At 34.5% G+C, this 20,214-nt stretch overlaps 1 protein-coding gene across 1 annotated transcript; it reads right to left on the bottom strand.

The window, feature by feature from the left end:
• Positions 1-4,565: 4,565 nt before the first annotated feature.
• Positions 4,566-18,314, bottom strand: LOC135677779 (universal stress protein PHOS32-like). Its single transcript, XM_065190172.1, has 4 exons — positions 18,052-18,314; positions 17,865-17,974; positions 17,682-17,800; positions 4,566-4,867 (listed from the first exon to the last, which is right to left on the bottom strand). The coding sequence occupies exons 1-4, from the start codon at positions 18,230-18,232 to the stop codon at positions 4,795-4,797; spliced, it is 483 nt and encodes a 160-aa protein (XP_065046244.1). The 5' UTR covers positions 18,233-18,314; the 3' UTR covers positions 4,566-4,794.
• Positions 18,315-20,214: the final 1,900 nt, after the last annotated feature.

Below are 20,214 nucleotides of genomic sequence, written 5' to 3'. Positions count from 1 at the left end.
TGAGGTACCTAAGGTCAAATGGTTACCTAAAAGAAAACTCTCTTTCTTGTAGATGTGTCTACAATCATAAGCTAGGAGCAAGAATGATACCTTGATAGTTGATGCTCAAGACATATGATCGGAGATCCAAAATACCTCATAAAGCTCTCTAGTCAAAACAATAAAAGAAAAATCATTAGAATTAGAACTGTCGGTTACAAAGTTATTTTTATTGAAAATACTTTATGATAATTTAATGATACATAATGATGTAATGATGTAATGAAAATATTAAAAGTTTTGGTACCATGCTTGATTATTTTATACTATGCATGAAATTTTGAAGTTACACATGATGATTTTTGTGATTTATGGTTTATTGATCTTAATGATTTTTATGATAAATCTTATTTTTTGAATTTAAACAACGATGCATGTTTTGATTTGGTATAAAAATATAAAGGCATTCTTGCATGAAATCAATCACAAAATTTGAAACTAAAAGAACATGAGTTATTTTTAATCTTATAGGAATCTATGTATGTTGTTTTCATTGAATTATTCAAAAAGTGATTTTGATGATGATTTTAGATTTATTTTAATATGATTCATTTTAATAATGAGATGATATATCCAATCAAATCATTTATCGATGTTTGCGACTTGAGATGTATTTTATATGAAACATTTTTCTTGATTCTCATATGATTCACTCTCTTAAGAAAATATTCATCCAAACGAATCATGATTATTGATACACTCACTCGCTTCGGAATTCATTGACAAATACATCTCTCACGGATTTCACTCTTGTGAATTTTTAATGAGAAATGAATTTGATTTATGAAGTTTTATTCGTGGATTTTTTTGATCCTTCATATGATGTTCCTTTCCCATAAATTTTTCCTTATTCTTCTTATGAAAGAAGAATTTTTATGATTTTTTAGTATGTGATGATCACTTACAAGAATGAGAATTTGATTTCGTATGGATATATTGATCCTTTTCATGAATCCCTTCTCCTTGTTGAACTAGAAGTTTGATTCAATGAAACTCATTTATTTTCATTTGACTTGGTTCAAATCCTTTCATGGATTTGGTTTTTGACGAATTCCTTCCTTACTCTTCTTCCTCTTTTTCTTATTCTCATAGCAAAGGAAGAAATAAACTTCACATCTCAAGAAGAACCAAAAAGTTTTTGTACATCTAAAGTAAAAATGTTAGCTTATCTGAAAGTAGTTATCATGTAAAGTTTTTGCGTAACTTCTCATTTTTGTTAACTTGGATAAATTAGTGTTGAACTTACTTGAATAGTTTTTTAAAGACTTGACTTGTTGAATGATTTCCTTTTTGTTGATGACAAAGGGGGAAATGTGGCAAATTGATGACAATATGAAATTTATAAGTATCATATCGTAAATGCTTGAATGTATTGCGAATGCTTGAAATATGATTAGTATCATCAAATACATCATAAATACTTAAAAAAATCAAAATATACGATTGATTTCTATCGTAATGTGGTATGGATACTTGAAATTATTTATTCTTAAAATCATGTTTGATTTCATATCAAAATGATAAATGTCTATTATTATGATAAGGTATCACGAGCTTAATTTCCTACTTACAATTGATATCATGCCTCGGATTGATGAATTGTCATATTTAAAATTTTAATCTTACTAAATTTCATATTTGAAATTTGTATCATACTTGAAAATGATGATTGTCTATCATCATTCTATGTTGGACTTAAAAATGGATGTCAAGCCTTGACATCATTTGTATTCTGATAAATACGTGGTATCATATTTTGAGATGGTAAATCATGATTGATATTATGATGTGCATGTCGATAAGTTTAAATGAATATAACTTATCGGTTTGATGCTTGAATTCAAAGGCCTTGAATTCAAGAGTATTTTTTCTCAAATATGGCATATAGATAGGGGGAGTTAAGGTTAACTCCGTCATCAATTGATTGTCATTATAAAAAAGGGAGAGATTGTTAAATCTTGAATTTTGATGATGAAATCAATTGGTAAATTATTTGATCAAATCTATATGTTGAGAAAAGTGTACAGGATTAACTACGATAGCAATCAAGGCATAAAGCAAAACAAAGTGTCGGGGTCAAGATCGAGATTTCATTGAGAGTTCGAGAGTTCGTTGGAAGTCCGAACGTTCGTCGGAAGTTTTGCCAGAATTGACCAAGAAATCTAGAAGCTTGCCAAAGAAGCTCGTCAGAACTCGCCAAGAAGATCGTCGTGAAGTCCAAGAGCTTACCGGGAGTCCGTTGGAACATTACTGAGAGATTATCGGAAGTTCACCGGAAGATCATCGGAAGCTCGCTAGAAGAAACCTAAACTAACCGAACTTGTTTTGCTTAGTGTATGCCTTAAGAATCGTAGTTAGTATATAATTAGGGTTAGATTTGGGAGATAATTCTACTAACTTAGTTAGGGGCCATCTAGGCCCGTAATTGGATTGGTTTGGGTTAGATTCAAGGCCCAACCAAGTTGATGGACCTTGTTTGGCGGTGGCACCGCCAGACTGGGGCGGTGGAACCGCCCAGGGAACGGTCTCCCAGGTGGTCTCGGCAGTGGTACCGCCTAAACTAAGCAATGGTAATGCCGACAGTTATTACTGCCAAGCGGTAGTATCGCCAGAGCTCAGTATCCGAGACTCTGTCAGGCGGTGGTATCACCAAAGCTCAGTATCCGAGACTTTGTCAAGCGGTGGTACCGCCTTGCCCAATGTCAGAGTGTCAGGCGGTGATACTGCCAGTACCAGTACCCTGGAAATCCAGAATGAGACACTTTTTTGCTCCAATTTTGAAGCCATTGGGGCCTATAAATACCTCACCCTTTTCTGCATGAAAGGGTAACGAAGTGCAATCAAAATATGAAAAAAAAAAAAAAAAAACTCTAAGTGATGGGGTGTTAAAAGTGTTGTAAAAGTGAGAAGAGTCCTCCTCCTCCCTCTCTTTAGCTTTGTAATCATCCAAGAAAAGATGTGAGGCTAGTAAGGGTTATCTCCTAAACCCGTAAAAAGGAGAAACCGCTATAAAGAGATGTTTGGTCTTCGCCTATTGAAGGAAGACCATTAGTGGACGTCGGTGACCTCAACGGAGGAGGAATCAAAAGTTGATGTAGGTCACAATGACCGAACCATTATAAATTCCGGTGTGTTCATTCCTTACTGCTTAATCTCTTTACTGCATTCAACTTTACTTCATTACAAACTGTCCAATCCCCTCTTCTCTACTCATTCAAGAAAAACGAAATGGTTTTCGTCAGAATCGGATTTTATCGTACGAAGATTTTCAAACCAATGTAATTTTTTCGTCACACTAATTCACACCCCTCCCCCCCCCCCCTCTTAGTGTCGTTCTTGATCCTAACAATCGTCGCCTCCATGGACTTGATCAAACCCTTCCTTGCCTTGCCCTCATTGTGTTCATCCATGACCCTCACATGACGAAGGAGGAGGCATGGAGGTGATGATAGGCAAGGGTAGGTCTAATGGAGTTTGCAAAAGCGACAATAGGTTCGACGGGGTAAAGCAGAGCGGAGGTGGTGGTGGAGACGACGTAGGAAGGTATATAGCGGATTCGATCGGACTAAGGATAAAATTATCTTTTTATGCAACCAAGAGTGCTTTATTATAGTTTCTCAAAGATATGATTTTTTTTAAAAAAATATTATATATATATTGAATATAGATATATATTAAAATTAATCAAAACTTTAAAATATTGAATATAGCAATTATTGGTGGTACCAAAATAGTTTCAAGTTGAGACATTCTCTTTTTGATATATATAAATAAGATATTCATATATCTTGGTAAGAAAATGTTTAAATGTTATAGGTAAACATCATTGTTCACAATAAAGATCTAATAATAGAATGAAAAAGTAAAACTGAAATTCAAATATATGTAAACCAAATATTTTTATTCCAACACGGGAATACATTTTGCAAGAATAAATTATTAACAGAAGATTCAGTGGATTTTTCTTTCATCTTTTCATTGCGTATAATTCTTCATTTATGCCGCGGCCAAGCAACTATCGCGTTCAAGTCGCTCCTGATGGCCGATTGCTTCACTTAGTTGCAGCAGCTGACGTCTATTGGTCACTTGACTCCCTAACTCCTTTTCATACCCTACCCTCTCCCTATCACGTTCTCAAACCAGGAACCAGCACGGACTAAAGCTTCCTCTCATCCTTCGCTCTCCGAGCCAAGCAAGCGATGGAAGGCGTCATTCCATTTCTCTATAGGGCCATAGTGAGTTACACCGACGGTGCACGGTCACGTTCGGCTTGGCTTGTTACACACATTTACCCGCCGACTCCGGCAGACTCTTGTCATCGGATATCCTGTTCTCATCTTCGTCGGCTGCCTCAACGCAGCCTTCATCGGCACCAGAGTATCCGTACCGTCGAGACCCACCTCCTCATGCTGCTTTACCTGAAGATTGCAGAGGAGATCGAGGCCGACGTCCGGGAATTCCTTGATGCATGTGGAAGGAAGGAGGTGATGGCGGTGGTGATCATTGATCCAAGCGTTCGTAACCTGTAAATGAATCCTCAGCGGAATTCGATAAGGCATTGGTTTGTCATGACAAATCATAAGAACTGCATAATGTCTGATAGTTTGTGTATAGGTCTACAGTGCATTGCAAAGCAATATAGACTTGAAAAGACTCGTCCAGTTTAGGATATTGCATCCCATTTTATTCCAGCTTGATTATTATCCCATCGCAGGCGATATGCAATCCTCGCTGGTTCTGAAGCAAGCAAAACGATTAATTCTTGACGACGGTAACAGGGCATGTTGCGTTTGTCAATACGTAGTTCGTCACGCTGCCCAACAAAATCCTGCATAGGCAATGAAACATAAATGCATCAGGATCAGGCAAAAGTATGAACGACATATGGTGGTATAGTGGCAGCCTTTCCTTTGGAATTGCTTAAGACAGAGTTATAAATACAACAACCCATGGTGGTATTCAAAATGTGCCATCTATCGATGTAAAATATGTGCAAGTGTTACCCATTTTGATTCATCTTAGTCATAGATGTTGCCGATAAATAATGCATTTCATGGCATCAACGATACCAATTGGTTATGGATCATTTCTCATATGGTAGATATAACAGCAGCATTTCAGAGGTTGGTAGGGACCAAGTATGGAATTTTAGTAAATCTTCTATTTTTCATTATTGTCATTATTGTGAAGAAAGGAATGATCACATATAAAAGTGCAATCCTTTCTTAAATAAAAAAAAAAAAGTTCTACTAGCTGTCCAAAATCTTTATAAAAAAAAACTTAAAAGGTAAGAAAAAACCATGTTAAACTTTTCAAAATACTTGGAAGATTTTTAACTTTAAATCCAGACTTTGATCCATGTTGATGATGTATACAACCAGGAATCAGGAATCATGCATATTTATAGGTGTAAAATAACAATCTAAACTATCTAGTCGACTTATCTAAATTTTCTATCTTATTTGATTCCTTTTACTTAAAGATATTACTTTAAACTTTCACACATTATCTTGAGAAGTTGACCGGCTTCCCTAAAATCCATGGTCGAAGGTGCTCTAATGAAAGGATAAGCTCCTACTTCCTTTTGCCAAGAATAAGGCTAATAATAGTTATTGTGTTCTTGCAACATACATAACATGGTCTTCTTCCTTCTTCCCTAATGGGACTCTAAGCGGATCGAAGTAATAGGAAGCTCGTAACCACAAAAGTGGTTTCTGCATGACGATATGGTGGTTTCTGCCTGCTATGCTATAATGGAACAAATGATATGAACCGAGGAGTGGAACCGATTAATAACCTTCATGCTCCAAATTTAGCTCTATTGGGGAGACATTTGACATGCGAGTATAAAATTTGTTATAATCTGTTCATATAGACCTTACTTATACTATGATATATTTTTTAGCCCACAATGTTATTGCATAGTTTTCAACTCAGTCCATTCAAATATGACAGCTTATGAGCACATTCTTTGGATAAAGTTATAGCTGTTTCAATGTGTTTTTCTTCGTGATCAAGGAATGCATTAAAGAAGTTAATTACCAACTGTAAAATATTTAATTTCGAAATTTCCTATGCATAAAGGGTTGTTTCATACACTAGTACTTATTTTGATGTTTAAGGGTTAAAAAGAACTTTAGAAACTGATGATATTTGCATAAGCTATCTTGGAGTGCTTTCTTAAACTCTATATCTCTTGGATGCGTCCTTGAGTGATGAGTCTTTTATTTTTAGTTCTATATCCTTATTTATTGTTCTTGGGGTGGTAATCTTTTTGTATCCCTTTGTGATTTTAAAGTTGGTGGTGAGCTTTCTTTTCGATCTTATTAAAGTTCTATCGTGAGTTTGTTCCTTTTCTACTATCAGCTTTCTTCCAAAATCTATTCTGCATTACCCCTCGGTATCAGTTTAGTATCAGAGCTAAATGTTAGAGATTATGGCAAGGTAGAATAGAAAAGATATAGTTGGTGAAGGTAGTGACTATGAAAATGATGTTAAGTCATTGAGGTTGCAACTACGAAGATTGTTGCATAGTCTATAAGGAAAAAATGAAATAATTGAATAACTTTGAAGTAGAAACAACCATAATGAAATTGATGTCCAAGAGTTTACTTCTGATGATGATACATCTCCTCATCAAGTCGAGAAGATTTCGGGCAAGACATTGAGTCCAAGATGAGTGGTAGAACAAATACAACCCAAGATTGGATATTCCAAAGTTTGAAGATAAAATAAATGATGACTTTAACGGTTGGCTTAATACAGTAAAAAGAATTTTCGAGTGGATGAATTGGTGACAAAGGGATTAATTCGAGTAGGGAGTTATTCTACCTAACAAGGCAGCTTACAGAATGAGTCCCAAGGAGCTTGAAGAACTTCAAAGGCAAGTGGATGAATTGATGAAAAAATGGTTAATTCGAAAGAGCATGAGTCCTTGTGCGGTTCTAACCTTGTTGGTGCCTAAGAAGGATGGTTCTTGGAGAATGTATGTGGATAACCGCATCAACAATCACAATGGATTATCGTTTTCTCATTCCAAGGTTAGATGATTTACTTAATCAATTATGTGGTACTTCTATTTTCTCTAAAATTGATTTGAGGAGTGGCTATCACCAAATAAGAATGAGGCCCAAAGATGAGTGAAAAATAACATTTAAAACTAGAGAAGGCTTATATGAGAGGTTGGTTATTCCATTTGGGCTATCTAATGCTCCTAGCACTTTTATGAGATTTATGAATCACATACTTAAGCCATGCATTGGGACTTTTATTGTGGTTTACTTTGATGATATATTGATGTAAAGTAAGAGCGAAGAGGAGCATATGAATCATATTAAAGAAATATTTTTTATTTTGAGATAGCAAAAGCTTTATGCTAATCTGAAAAGGTGTGATTTTTTTACTCATCGTGTGGTGTTTTTAGGGTATGTTGTTTCAAAAAAAAGGAATCATGATAGATCAAAGCAAGGTAGAAGCTATTCTCAATTGGCCAACACTTGCTTCATTACATGATGTGAGGAGTTTCCATGGCTTAACTTCCTTTTACAGAAGATTCAACAAAGGTTTTAGCTCTATTGTCGCTCTAATCACCGAATGCCTGAAATGTAATAAATTCAAATGGACTAGAGAGACTAATGATATTTTTGAGCTTTTAAAAAGAAAGATGACCGAAACTCCTATCTTAGTACTACCAAATTTTGATATGGTGTTTGAAGTTGAATGTAATGCATCTAATGTGGGAATTGGTACTATTTTGAGTCAAGACGAAAAGCTCATTGCTTTTTTTAGCAAGAAACTGAATTATACAAGAAGGAAAAATTCTACCTAAGATAAGAAGTTTCATGCCATTTATCGAGCTTTATCTCATTGGAGTCAATATCTTCTAGTCAAGCCATTTGTCCTATATTCTGATTATAATGCATTTAAGTTCATTAATCACCAGCATAAGCTAAACAAGAGGCATGCAACTTGGGAAGAGTTCTTACAATCTTATAATTTTACAACCAAGTATAAATCTGGTGTTTAAAGCGTAGTCGTTGATGTATTTAGTAGAAAGAATTCTTTATTTTCAGCAATGAAAGTTAAAGTGGTTGGATTTAAGACATTCAAAGATCTCTATGAGAATGATGTGGATTTCAGCTCAATATGGCGGAATTGCAAATCAAGTTCCTTTCAACAATTGTGTGTTCCATCTTATTCTTTGAGATAAGTAATTCTAGCTGAAGCTCATGGTGGTGTTTTGGGAGGACATTTCGGTAAGGGCAAGACTCTAGCTCTTATTCAATCAAATTTCTATTGGCCTAAGATGTTCAGAGATGTGGAGAGACATGTAAAGCAATGTCGAGTATGTCATTTAGCAAAAACAAGAAGTCAAAATTCTGGTTTGTACACTCCATTACCAATACCAATTGCTCCATGGGAGAATGTGAGTCTTGATTTCGTTTTGGCACTGCTAAGAACTCAAAGGAACAAGGATTCTATCATGGTTGCTGTTGACATATTTTTAAAAATATCTCACTTTATTCCCTACAATAAATCAAATGATGCATCTCATATTGCTGATTTGTATTTTAAGGAAATTATTAAATTGTATGGTATTCCAAGAACTATAGTTTCTGATCGAGACTCTAAATTTCTTAATCAATTTTGGAGAACTCTTTGGAGGAAGCTGGGTACTTCTTTAAATTTCAACAGCTCGCATCATCCCCAAACCGATAGACAAACTAAGGTAACGAATAGAAGCTTGGAAAACTTAGAAGCTATGTTGGTAAGAACATTAAGCAATGAGATCTCATTCTTCCACAAATTGAGTTTGCCTACAATCGTTCCATGCATCATAGCATTGGTAAGAGTCATTTTGAGGTTGTTTATGGTGTTAATCCTCTCATTCAATAACTAAGTAATTTAGTGGAGATGCTGATGAGAGAGTTAAACAGATAAAGAAGCTGCATTAGGGTGTTAAAGTAACCATAGAAAAGCAAAATGAGAGGTACATGCAAGCTACCAATAAACATAGAAAACATGTGGAGTTTAATGCAGGTGATTTGGCTTGGATTCATCTAAGGAGGGAGTGGTTTCCATCGAGTAACTTTGAAAAATTGAAACCAAATGCTGATGGTCCATTCAAAGTGTTTAAGGGAATTGACAAAAATGCTTATAAGATCGAGCTACTTGAAAATTATGAAGTATCCCCAACATTTAATGTGGCTGATTTAAGTCCTTTTCATAATCATGTTAACAAAACAAACAAAGACTTGAGGATAAGTCTTTTTCAACCAAGGGAGATTGACATGGGAGTGCCTAATTTGGTATAATATGCTCATATGGATCTTACTAATGCTATGGTATATTTTTCAGCTCACAATGTTGCCTCATAGTTTTCAACTCAACTCACTCAAATATGACAGCTCATGAGCATGGATGAAGTTACAACTGTTTCAAGGTGTTTTTCTTCATAACCAAAGAATGCATTAAAAAAGTTAGTTACTAGCTGTAAAACACTTAATTTCAAATTTTGATGTTTAGGGGTCAGAAAAAAATTTAGGAACTAATAATATTGGCAAAAGCTCTCAAAAGAGTGCTCTCTTAAACTCTATATCTCTTAGATGCATTTTTGAATGATAAGTATTTTATTTTTAGTTCTGTATCATTGTTTATTATCCTTGGGATGGTGATCTTTCTATATACCTTTGTGATTTTAAACTTGATGATGAGCTTTTTTCTTGATTTTATTAAAATTTTATCAGTAAGTTCATTTGTTTTCTTCTATCGACTTTCTTCCAAAATCTATTTTGTATTACCCTCGGTATCAACCTTTCTCATCACTTGTATCTATTAGCCTTCCTCGGACGCAAGCTGCCCAGGGAGGCATTTTGGGATAGGGGATGACTCCAGTGTTCCTCTGGATGGATTTATGGCAGATAAAAAGGTACTCTCCACTGGGGTTCTTTCTCTATTTAGCTACCTACAGTTGTTCCTTCTTTTTGTCTCAGGTTTCTTCTCAAGGCAGGCAACACAGCAATGGGAATTTAATATGGGACATCAATGTTATTGCCGATCTAACTTTTCAGCACCTACATAATATACAACAATAGGTATCTAAGCCGTGATGGTATCTAGCAGAGGTGTCCAAATGGAAACATTATTCATAACATGGGGATTCATGCCGTCCCCTAATACAATCTAAATACAAAAGTATTGCTTGTTTAGTATACCATAATATATTTTTCACCGAGGTTGAGGATGAAGAATTGAGAGAATGAAGAAAAGCACACTTCAATTAGTATCATATGAAGTCTATTTATATACGGTGAAAGATAAGATTTCTTTAACTGAGCAGAGAGATTGCCTCATACAGTTGAGGAAATCTATCTGCTATGCAGTTGAGGAAATCTCTTTATTATCAGAGGAAATCTCTCTATTATCATGCCCCCGCAAGATCGAGCTCTTGTCAAGGATACCGATCTTGGACCGATGCAAAAAAAATAGTTTGCGGGCTAGAGGCTTCGTGAGTGAGTATGCTAGTTGATCAACCGTATGAACATGAGAGACACAAAGTTGATGTCTGACAACTTGATCTCGCACGAAGTGAAAGTCGATGGCAATGTGTTTCATGCGTGAGTGGAACACTGGATTAACACATAAGTATGTAGCTCCAACATTGTCATAATATATTGTAGGAGTATGGGTAGAGTTGACTTTGAGTTCCTTGAGGAGATTTGTGACCCAATTGAGTTCAACAGCAGCGATAGCAATAGCACGATATTCAGCTTCAGTTGTAGACCGGGCCATTGTCTTTTGTTTCTTAGAACTTCAACTAATTAGATTAGACCCAAGTAAGATCACATCCCCTGACGTGGAGATTCTATCATCAAAGTTTCCCGCCCAATCAGCATCAACAAAGGCATGAAGATGAAGTTGAGTGGTTTTGCAGAGAAAGGGACCATGATTAAGGGTCCCTTTAAGATACCGCAAAATTCGTTTAACCGCAGACCAATGCATAGCAGAAGGCTGGTGTATGTATTGAGATAATTTATTGATTGCAAATGAGATATCTGGATGGGTGAGAGCCAAGTACTTGTCGGTATTGAGTTGAGTATGTGGTAGGGCTACCACAGGTTGAGAGATAGGATGTGAGAGCTTGATATTCACCCCCACCATCAGAGTAGACTATTTTAATTGTAGATTGAAAGAAGTTTTCGACCAACTTTTTAAAGTTAGGTAAAAATTGTTGAAACTTCTGACTTATGACGGAGAGGATAAATCCATGTGTACTTAGTAAAATAGTCTACAAAAATGACATAAAATCTAAACTTGTCAAAGGAAGTAATGGGAGCAGGACCCCAAACATCAGTATAAATAATTTCAAATGATGTAGAACATGATATGGAAGAAGAACCAAAAGGGAGTCTATGACTTTTATTACTGAGACAAGCATCACAATAAAATCTATTATTTGTAGAAGTAGAAAGAGAACAACGAGAAAGTAATTTATTTTGGATAGAGAGAGAGGGATAACCGAGATGACGATGCCACACATCGATTGGAGCTGCCACTGAGGAGTAAACAGTGGGTTGTTTGAGTTGTGGAACGGACGGTCATTCATAAACATTATCCTTACTCTGACCTTGGACCAAGGATACCCCCGTATTCAAATCCTTGACAAGAAAAGAGTTAGGAAAGAATTCAATAGAGGTATTATTTTGTTTGCAAAATTGAGAAATAGAAATAAGATTGCGTTTAATGTGAGGTGCACACAAAACATCATCGTGTGTAAAAGTTGTGGTAGGTGAATTAAGCATTGTGGAACCAATATGAGTAATAGGAAGTCCTTTACCGTCATCGATGATGATATCGTCATGTCCACTATAGTCGTTGTGGATCGATAAGTTCTGTAAATCAGAAGTAATGTGGTGGGATGCGCCAAAGTCCACGATCCAATTATAATCAGTAGTGTTTGGAGTAGTTGCGAGATTTGCTTGAGGCCAATGTGATTGTGCAGGAAGTCAGGGTCGAGATCGATAGACCTTTGCAGAGTAACCGACTTTATCACATAATTGGCAGACAACTCTTCGTTGATTTGTGTGTTGAGGGCGCTAGGACTGTTGATGATTGAAGTAGCCACCTTGGTTGTCATGATTGAAATGTTGCTGATGTGGAGGAGGGGTTTGGTTGGAGCTCAAAGGTTCAGAAGGCATATTAGTCGAACCTTTGTTGATAGTCTTGTTATACTGATAGCCCCTCCTCGTGGATTTTTGATTGACTTGAGCCGTGATGGATGGTCCTAACAATTTGTCATCACACTTGAGATATATCTCAAAATCAATCAGCTTGTCGTAAAGTTCTTCGAACGACACTGATGAATCACATGCCCGTATTGCTGCTGCTAGTTCCTTGTACTCGTCTCCTAGGCCGTTGAGGATATGGACAGTAACTTCTTCATCACTGAGGGAATGACCTATGAAGGCCAAGTTATCGATAATAATCTTTATGTTGTGCAAATAATCAGTAACAGTACTTTCCTCTTGTTTTGTTTTCATAAGTCCGAATATAAGATTAAGCATACGAGTTCGTGAACACCATGGTCGTGCATGGTGCACACTTGCACGGTGCATCGGCGCATGTAAATACCATACTCATGCATGATAAACACCTAAGCAGCACATGAGTGGTACCTGTGCCACCTTGATTACTGTAGCTAGGGTAAATGGATAATTTCAAAATTATCCAATGCACCTAAATTTGACTCATCAAACACAGATGCATGTGAATGAGAAAATTTTAAGCTTTTTTCCATTTAAGTTCCAACAATCCCCTATAAAAAATTTAAATTCCTTTCAAATAAATAAATTATTTAAATAAACAATTAAATTAAATTATTAAAAAAATAAATATTGCTTGTGCATCTATTGTGTGGTTAATGAGATATCTTTTCAAAGACTTAACCACATTTAATGAAGTAAGCATCCATTTGAGAAACGGAGTGAACTAGATCTTAAATTATATTTTTTTAATTCAAACTTCAACTAACTCACACGGTATAGAATAAGTCTTCGTGAGTTGCATATTAATAGTCATATGCGAGTATCTTGATTATTCATGAGAGATTATAAAGATTATCCAGATCCCTAATCATGACTATCTATGAATTCTCTCAGTCATATCTCACGAAAAATATCACCTCACGAAAAATATTTATAAATTTCTTTTTATAAAAGTCTATTGTATCTTTACATTCACAATAAATAAAAACAGAGTAGGGTTTATGATCATAAAAAAAATAGAAATTAATTTTTTTAGTTATTCTACCTGGGTACAAGTGGTGTAATTACTACAAACTTAACTTCCATCGTACTTCTAGTTATAGTAGTCTGTTTAGTTGATTGCTAAGATATAATACTTCTACCAAGAAGATATATATATATATATATATATATATATATATATATATATATAATCTAAATAATCAAAAATTCAGTTGGCATCACCGTAGAATATCCTACAAAGTTAAGTCCATTAAAAAAAATTCCCTAAAAGCATATAAAAACTCATTCAAGAGCATTTAAGTGAGCCAAACTTGAAATACTAGTATATCTACTAATTCTGTATACAACATAAGAAATTTTTTGCTAACCAAGATTTTTCACATCAAAGTGATGAGATAAGAATGATTTATTTTTCAAGATCAAATCTAAATCTAAAGTAAAAATTAAGACATCGTCAACGTAAATATAGACAAGTATAATTTGTTCTATCCTTCTATAATATATATAATTATCAAATTCATTGATATAAAATCCAAATGATAGAATTATAGAATCAAATTTTTCGTGTCATTGCTTAGGTGCTTGCTTGAATCAGTAAAGGGAATGGATCAACTTGCACACTTTTTCTTTTTGTCCATGCATGACAAATCCTTCGGGTTAGTTCATGTATATCTCTTCTACTAGCTCTCAATATAGAAATGTAGTCTTCAATGAGGAGTTTATGAGTGGAAGCAAAAGCAAGTAGGACTCGGATGGTAGTAATTCATACTATAAGCATATGTGTCAAAATAATCAATGCTAGTTTATTTACAAAAAAACCTTAAACAACAAGCTTAGCTTTGTACTTTTTTGATATATCATTGCTCCTAATTTTATTCTTGAAAATCTACTTGTAACTTAGGGGGGGTTTAGCCCGAGGAGATAAGTGAGTGAGAATTCACATATTCTATTTCATTATTAATCATCTCTTTAAAAAAAATGCATCCAGAGAGCATATAGCTTCTTGAAATGAACTTGAGGTATATTCTATCACATAAATTCTTTTCAATCATACATATCTTGCTTCTTCAAGGTTTAGGTTGAATATTAGATTTTATAAAATTTGAAAAAAAAGAAAAACACTCACTTGAGATATTAGTAGATAATCTGAAAAGCAAATATGTTTTCAAAGAAGGATGCATCCCTATATTTAATTAGAGTGTCATTTAATATTTTAGATATTTTAGAATTTACTAGAAGAAATCTATAAGTGTTGCCATTGATAGAATATCCTACAAAGACAACATCCACAATTTTAGGACCTATGTTATTTCTATTGGGTTCTGATATGTTAATCTTAGCTAAATACTTTCATATTTGGAAGTAACTTAGCTCTGATTTATAACACTTCCAAAATTCTTAAGGGATTGTCTTCTTATTCTTTTGTGGTATCCTGTTAAATATATAACAGGTAAATACGATAGGTTTCCCCCACAAAATTCTAGAGTACTCTTGAAATAAAGATCGATGTATTAACTAACTATATCTGAAAGGGTTCTATCTGATTGAGGTTAATAGGGAATAGTGACTTCATGAACTATGTTATCATCTTCATAAAATTTGACAAATTTATTAAAAGTATACTCACCTCCTCTATCAGATAAGATTTTAAATTTTCTATCAAGTTGGTTTTCAACTTGAGCCTTATAGATCTTAAATTTATTAATAACTTCATCTTTAGTCTTTAAAAGATAAAATGTAAGGTCACAAAATAATGACTTCCACCTCTAGTTGGTATTCTATTAGAGTCACAAACATCATTAGATTAAATTGAATATTTTTAAAGGATTTTTTATGTTGTTTTAGATTGAGCGCAGAACTCACATTTAGATTTAAATTTAGAGTTAAATTTTAAAATCAAATCAAGATAAGACATTCTTTGAATTGATATGATGTTGACATGACTAAGTCTACCATGCCAAATATCACAAGATTCAAAATTTAAGATAATAGAGGATAATGATTCATCTTTGTTATAGATTCATCTTTGAACGAGTTATTATACTAAGTTTAAAAAATCTTTCAATTACAAAGTCTTTCCCTTTATACATATCTCTCTTGTAGATTATAACTTGGTTTGCTTCCAAAACTATTATATATCCTAATTATACAAGGAGAGATCCACTAATTAGGTTTTGTTGGATATCTAATACTTGCAACACATCATGAATTATAAGTGTTTTTCCTAAAGTAAGCTTCAGGTTGATGCATCCAGTTTCCATTCCACATGATTATACTTCCTCCGCTTGAGATATAAGAGGAGGAAAATTATTCTCGATTAGCACAAACATTGATGTTTGCACTAGAATCTAGCCACCATATAATATCATAATAGTTTCGATTCATAGTTGGGATAAAGGAAATAGACCTAAAAAAGAAATTTGATAGTTCAGCCTCGATCATATTGACTTGAGGTTTAGGTTTAAGGGAGCTCTTCTTCGTAAAAATCTTTTTCTTTTCTTCTTTTGATAGAAGTAGGATTGGGCAAGGTGATTATTCTGATCATAAATAAAGCAGAAGTGATCTTTTCCTAGCTTCATATTCCCTTTAGGTTTGGAGGATTGTCTAGAATTTTGAAATTGGTTGAAGTTAATGTTAGGGTTAAAATTTAGAATAGGATTTGAGAACCTTGGTTTAAACCTTTTACCCTTGGGTTTGAAGTTATGACCTTGGTTCTTGTTAGAGTTTCTATGATTTTGAAAATGACCTTAAGATTAGTCATATTGACTTTAGCTAATATTTGATTTTCTTAAGCTTTCCTTTGCCAATAATGATCTTCTATCCTAATAGCTTAGATAGCAAACCTAAGAGTTCGAGTGATTTGAGGTCTCCTAATGACTAAGGAGAAAGTCTATTTAATGAAAAGAGATATGATATGATTCAAAAAAATAGTTCTATTTCTATGAATTTCATAGATCAAGTTTTGAAATGTATGAACTTGATCATTGATAGGTAAATGATTCACCATTTTAAAGTTATTAAAATAAGAAATAGTAAAGCAATGGATTCCTTCAAAACCTCTAACATATGTCTTCTAAGGCTTACAAAAGTTAAGGATTCTAAAGCTAACATATTTGTTTTTTTAGGAGATTTTTTAAAATCAGTAAATTTAAAAGGATTTAGAAAGGGTGATAATTTTCCTATAATAGAAATTAGTCCTAGAGTTATTAACTAGGTTTCTTGTTCAAGCCACTTGACAAACACATTCCCATTAAATTTGTCAAGTTTAAGGAATATGCAATCATCTCATTATAAAATTTAAGATTAAGTTTAAAGGAATAAGACAAATGAATAATATATGTAAAATAAAATTAAAAACTCATATGGTTATAAGTCTTGATTTAATGGAGCAGAAACATAAGTTGAGTAGATTTTTTGCTTCACCCTTTAAAATATTTGTTATGATACCCGTTTAGGCAAACACATTTCACAAATAATTTTAGTAATAATCTAACACAATATAAATTTTAAATACAATTGCATCACAATTAACAAATGCTATTTATTGAATTTTATTTTTTAATAAATAAAATTGATGTATACAGAATAAAAGAATACTGTTAAATTTTTTTTAATATAAATCCAAAAATATAAACTGAAGGTAAAACTCAAGTTATCAATTTTTACAGCTAAATAAATGATGAAATAATCATGCAACCACTATAACAATAATGATATCTCCTTTTTTTACATTTTTTAATACAGATTAATAAAGTGATGAAATAATTATTAAACAAATATAATTAAATAACTACAACAGTAATAAGAATTACACTAATAAAATATTTATTTCACAATGCTAATCTGATAATTAAATTAAATTATTTAACAAATAATCAAACACTTACCCAACGATTAACATGAATAAATATGCCTTTTTTCGAATTCTCATCCTGTTTAGTTTTAATCGAAGAAGTAATATACTTAGATTGTTGTAATGATAGTAAAATAACCTTTGATTAAGCACTGTCTCTCCTTTCTTTCTCTATTTTCTCGAGTTTTAGTGTCAATCTCAACTAATAAGTGTCATGTGGTTAATTATGTCTCATTTTAAAACCTGCACACAAATTTAGATCAATCTTGTCTTTTAATCTTTTTTTACAAGACTTTTATGAGGAGAGCAAAAAAGTTGAAGAATGGAACTGAAGTCCTTGAACAATGAATAAAAATTGAAGATTTTTTTCCTCAAGTTCCAACACTATTTTGTTCGTCTATCTATTTTCATGATTATTTTCCTATCATTCTTCTGTTCAGTGGCAGTAGCAATAGCAAGCACAGGGGAAGGAAATTAAGACAGTTGATAGAAAGAGCGAGGAAGCAACCACATAAAAGCCTTACCTCCGAATCGGGCTAACACCTCTGCTACCCATGACCAGGGAGTCCAGCCCCAAATCCCCCACGGCTTGACATAGCTTCTCCCTCGCGTCTCCCCAGAACAGCTTGGCAACGATGATCGCCTGAAACCGTTGGTTCTAATTTTAGGAAGCAGGGGAAGAAAACGGGTAGAGGAAGAGATGGTACCCCCTTCTGCCTTGAAGCGGTGTCGAGCTCATCAAGGACCTCCACGTTGACATCGAGCTCGTAGTGCTTCATCACATCCGGCTGCCGGAACTCCGTCAGAGGAATGAGAGCTACACAAATCACGGCACAAAAGAGAGCGTGAGCGAGCAAAGAGATGCCGGATGGCGGATGGCGAGGGCGCGCGTACGGGAGCCGGACTGGATCCAGAGCGGGTGCTTGGCCTCGTCGCCCTTGTCGGGCATGATGTGGAGGAGGAGGATGGTGTCGCCCTTGCGGAGGAGGTTGTCGATGGCCCACCTCAGCGCCGCCTTGCTACTCTTCGAGAAGTCGAGCGCCAACCCGATCTTCCTCCCACCACCCCCTGCCATCTCCGAGATCTCTCGAGCACACCACGACCAACAATGGCGATGGAAAGTAAGCAGGGTAGGGACGAATGAGACGATCGGTTCCAACGGCTTCTTTCTCTCTCTATATACGGAAGGGAGGAACGACACGTATATATATATATATATATATATATATATATATATATATATATATATATATATATATATATATATATATATATGTCTGTATTTGATATGGAGAGATTAAAAAAATGATTTTCTTTTTTTGAAAAAGCTTCGCAGATCGTCGTCAACTTAAATCTCACTTTCGCATGTTGTATCTTGTTAAAAAAAATATATTACATTCAAGAATTTTTAGAAATATATTTTTTCTTGAAAAACCACCTTCAATAAATGAGAACTGTTTTGAATAACAGAACGATATGAAAAATGTTGCTAAATTTATGTATCAGCTATTTCGTATGTGAAGTAAAATAATTTATCTTAGTAGGTGTTATGCATTAGAAGTAGATCTAATATTTCAATTTTTTTTTAATCCTGAAGGATATAGTGATAGGAGAAATCTTAATTTAAGATAGAATGATTGTTAAAAAAATAGAGGAGTTTCTTTTTTTTCTTTTTGTCCTACTAAATTGTTTGACAGTGAGGTAGCAAAAGAGGAACTGAGAGGAAACCTAAAACGAGTTACTCGACGCCTGCGATAAAGAATCTCAAAATCCATCGATTGAATTGAGGGCGATGAAGCGACTCCGCATCCCAATCCTGCCATTCGTACGCACATCAAACCTATATACTTATCCGTCGCCGTCATGCAAATGCCTCAAATCGACCATCACAGCCACCTGCGTGCTCAGACTGCGCCCGGAACTTGTTCGACGAAAGACCGCACATTCTGATGAAGCGACTCCGCATCCCAATCCTGCCATTCGTACGCACATCAAACCTATATACTTATCCGCCGCCGTCATGCAAATGCCTAAAATCGACCATCACAGCCACCTGCGTGCTCAGACTGCGCCCGGAACTTGTTCGACGAAAGACCGCACATTCTGATGAAGCTACTACGCATCCCAATCCTGCCATTTGTACGCACATCAAACGTATATACTTATCCGTCGCTGTCATCCAAATGCCTCAAATCGACCAACACAGCCGCCTGCGTGCTTAGACTGCGCCCGGAACTTGTTCGACGAAAGACCGCACATGCTCCCCGACCTGCATCACATGATTTGCCCTCGAGGAGCTCCACGGGAACTGGTTGACCATTCATGACGGTAACATTCTTCGAATCTTCTCCCACATGTTGTGGTTGATGCACCAAAATGACCAACCCAGCCACATGTCATATGCTCAGATTGCGTCTGGAACCGGTTCGAAGAAAGAGGGCACATTCGCTCTCTCTAACACCCTAATTAATCTTATATAAAAAATAGATAAAATTATAATTAAAAAATATTATAAAAATACTATTATCAATTTTAACTTAATTATTTTTAGTGATTCTGACCAAACGAAATTAAATATCGTGACATGTGAAGTTAAAGGACACACCATAATATAAGTCACCACTTGGCTAGCACCATATTAAGATTAATACTATCGTATAATTTAGGTATAGTTTTTTAGTCTTAATTATATATGTAATCCTTATTTAATTTATTTCTATAAACTTAAATAAATTTTGGTATAATATATTCCTCTCATTAATATTAAAAAATGTAAAATATGATTAACTATAAATAGCTAATTTGAGTTAATAAACAAATACTTAAAATATTTTCTCTAACAAATTTTGATAGAATACATATCTAAGCTGGCTAGCCAACACAAATCATACTAATTTCTCCAAGTAGTAAAATTTTTTTAAGGTAACAATGAAGACAAGATTTGAGTCTATCCTATGATAATTTGTCAAAATATTTACGAGTTAAGCTAACTAATACATTCATCTAAATATATTCTTACCACTAAAATTAAAAAAATAATACTAAGTGCATCTAACT

Source organism: Musa acuminata, chromosome BXJ1-6 (assembly GCF_036884655.1).
Source record: "Musa acuminata AAA Group cultivar baxijiao chromosome BXJ1-6, Cavendish_Baxijiao_AAA, whole genome shotgun sequence".
Lineage (NCBI taxonomy): Eukaryota > Viridiplantae > Streptophyta > Magnoliopsida > Zingiberales > Musaceae > Musa > Musa acuminata.
This window is presented reverse-complemented; position numbering and strand designations above follow the sequence as displayed.

Coding starts and splice junctions, on each gene's coding strand:
- LOC135677779 (XM_065190172.1), bottom strand. CDS start 18,232: ATGGCAGGGGGTGGTGGGAGGAAGATCGGGTTGGCGCTCGACTTCTCG. Junction 17,975..18,051: donor CTGGATCCAGTCCGGCTCCC/GTACGCGCGCCC, acceptor TGATTTGTGTAG/CTCTCATTCCTCTGACGGAG. Junction 4,868..17,681: donor GGTGTTAGCCCGATTCGGAG/GTAAGGCTTTTA, acceptor TTGCCTATGCAG/GATTTTGTTGGGCAGCGTGA.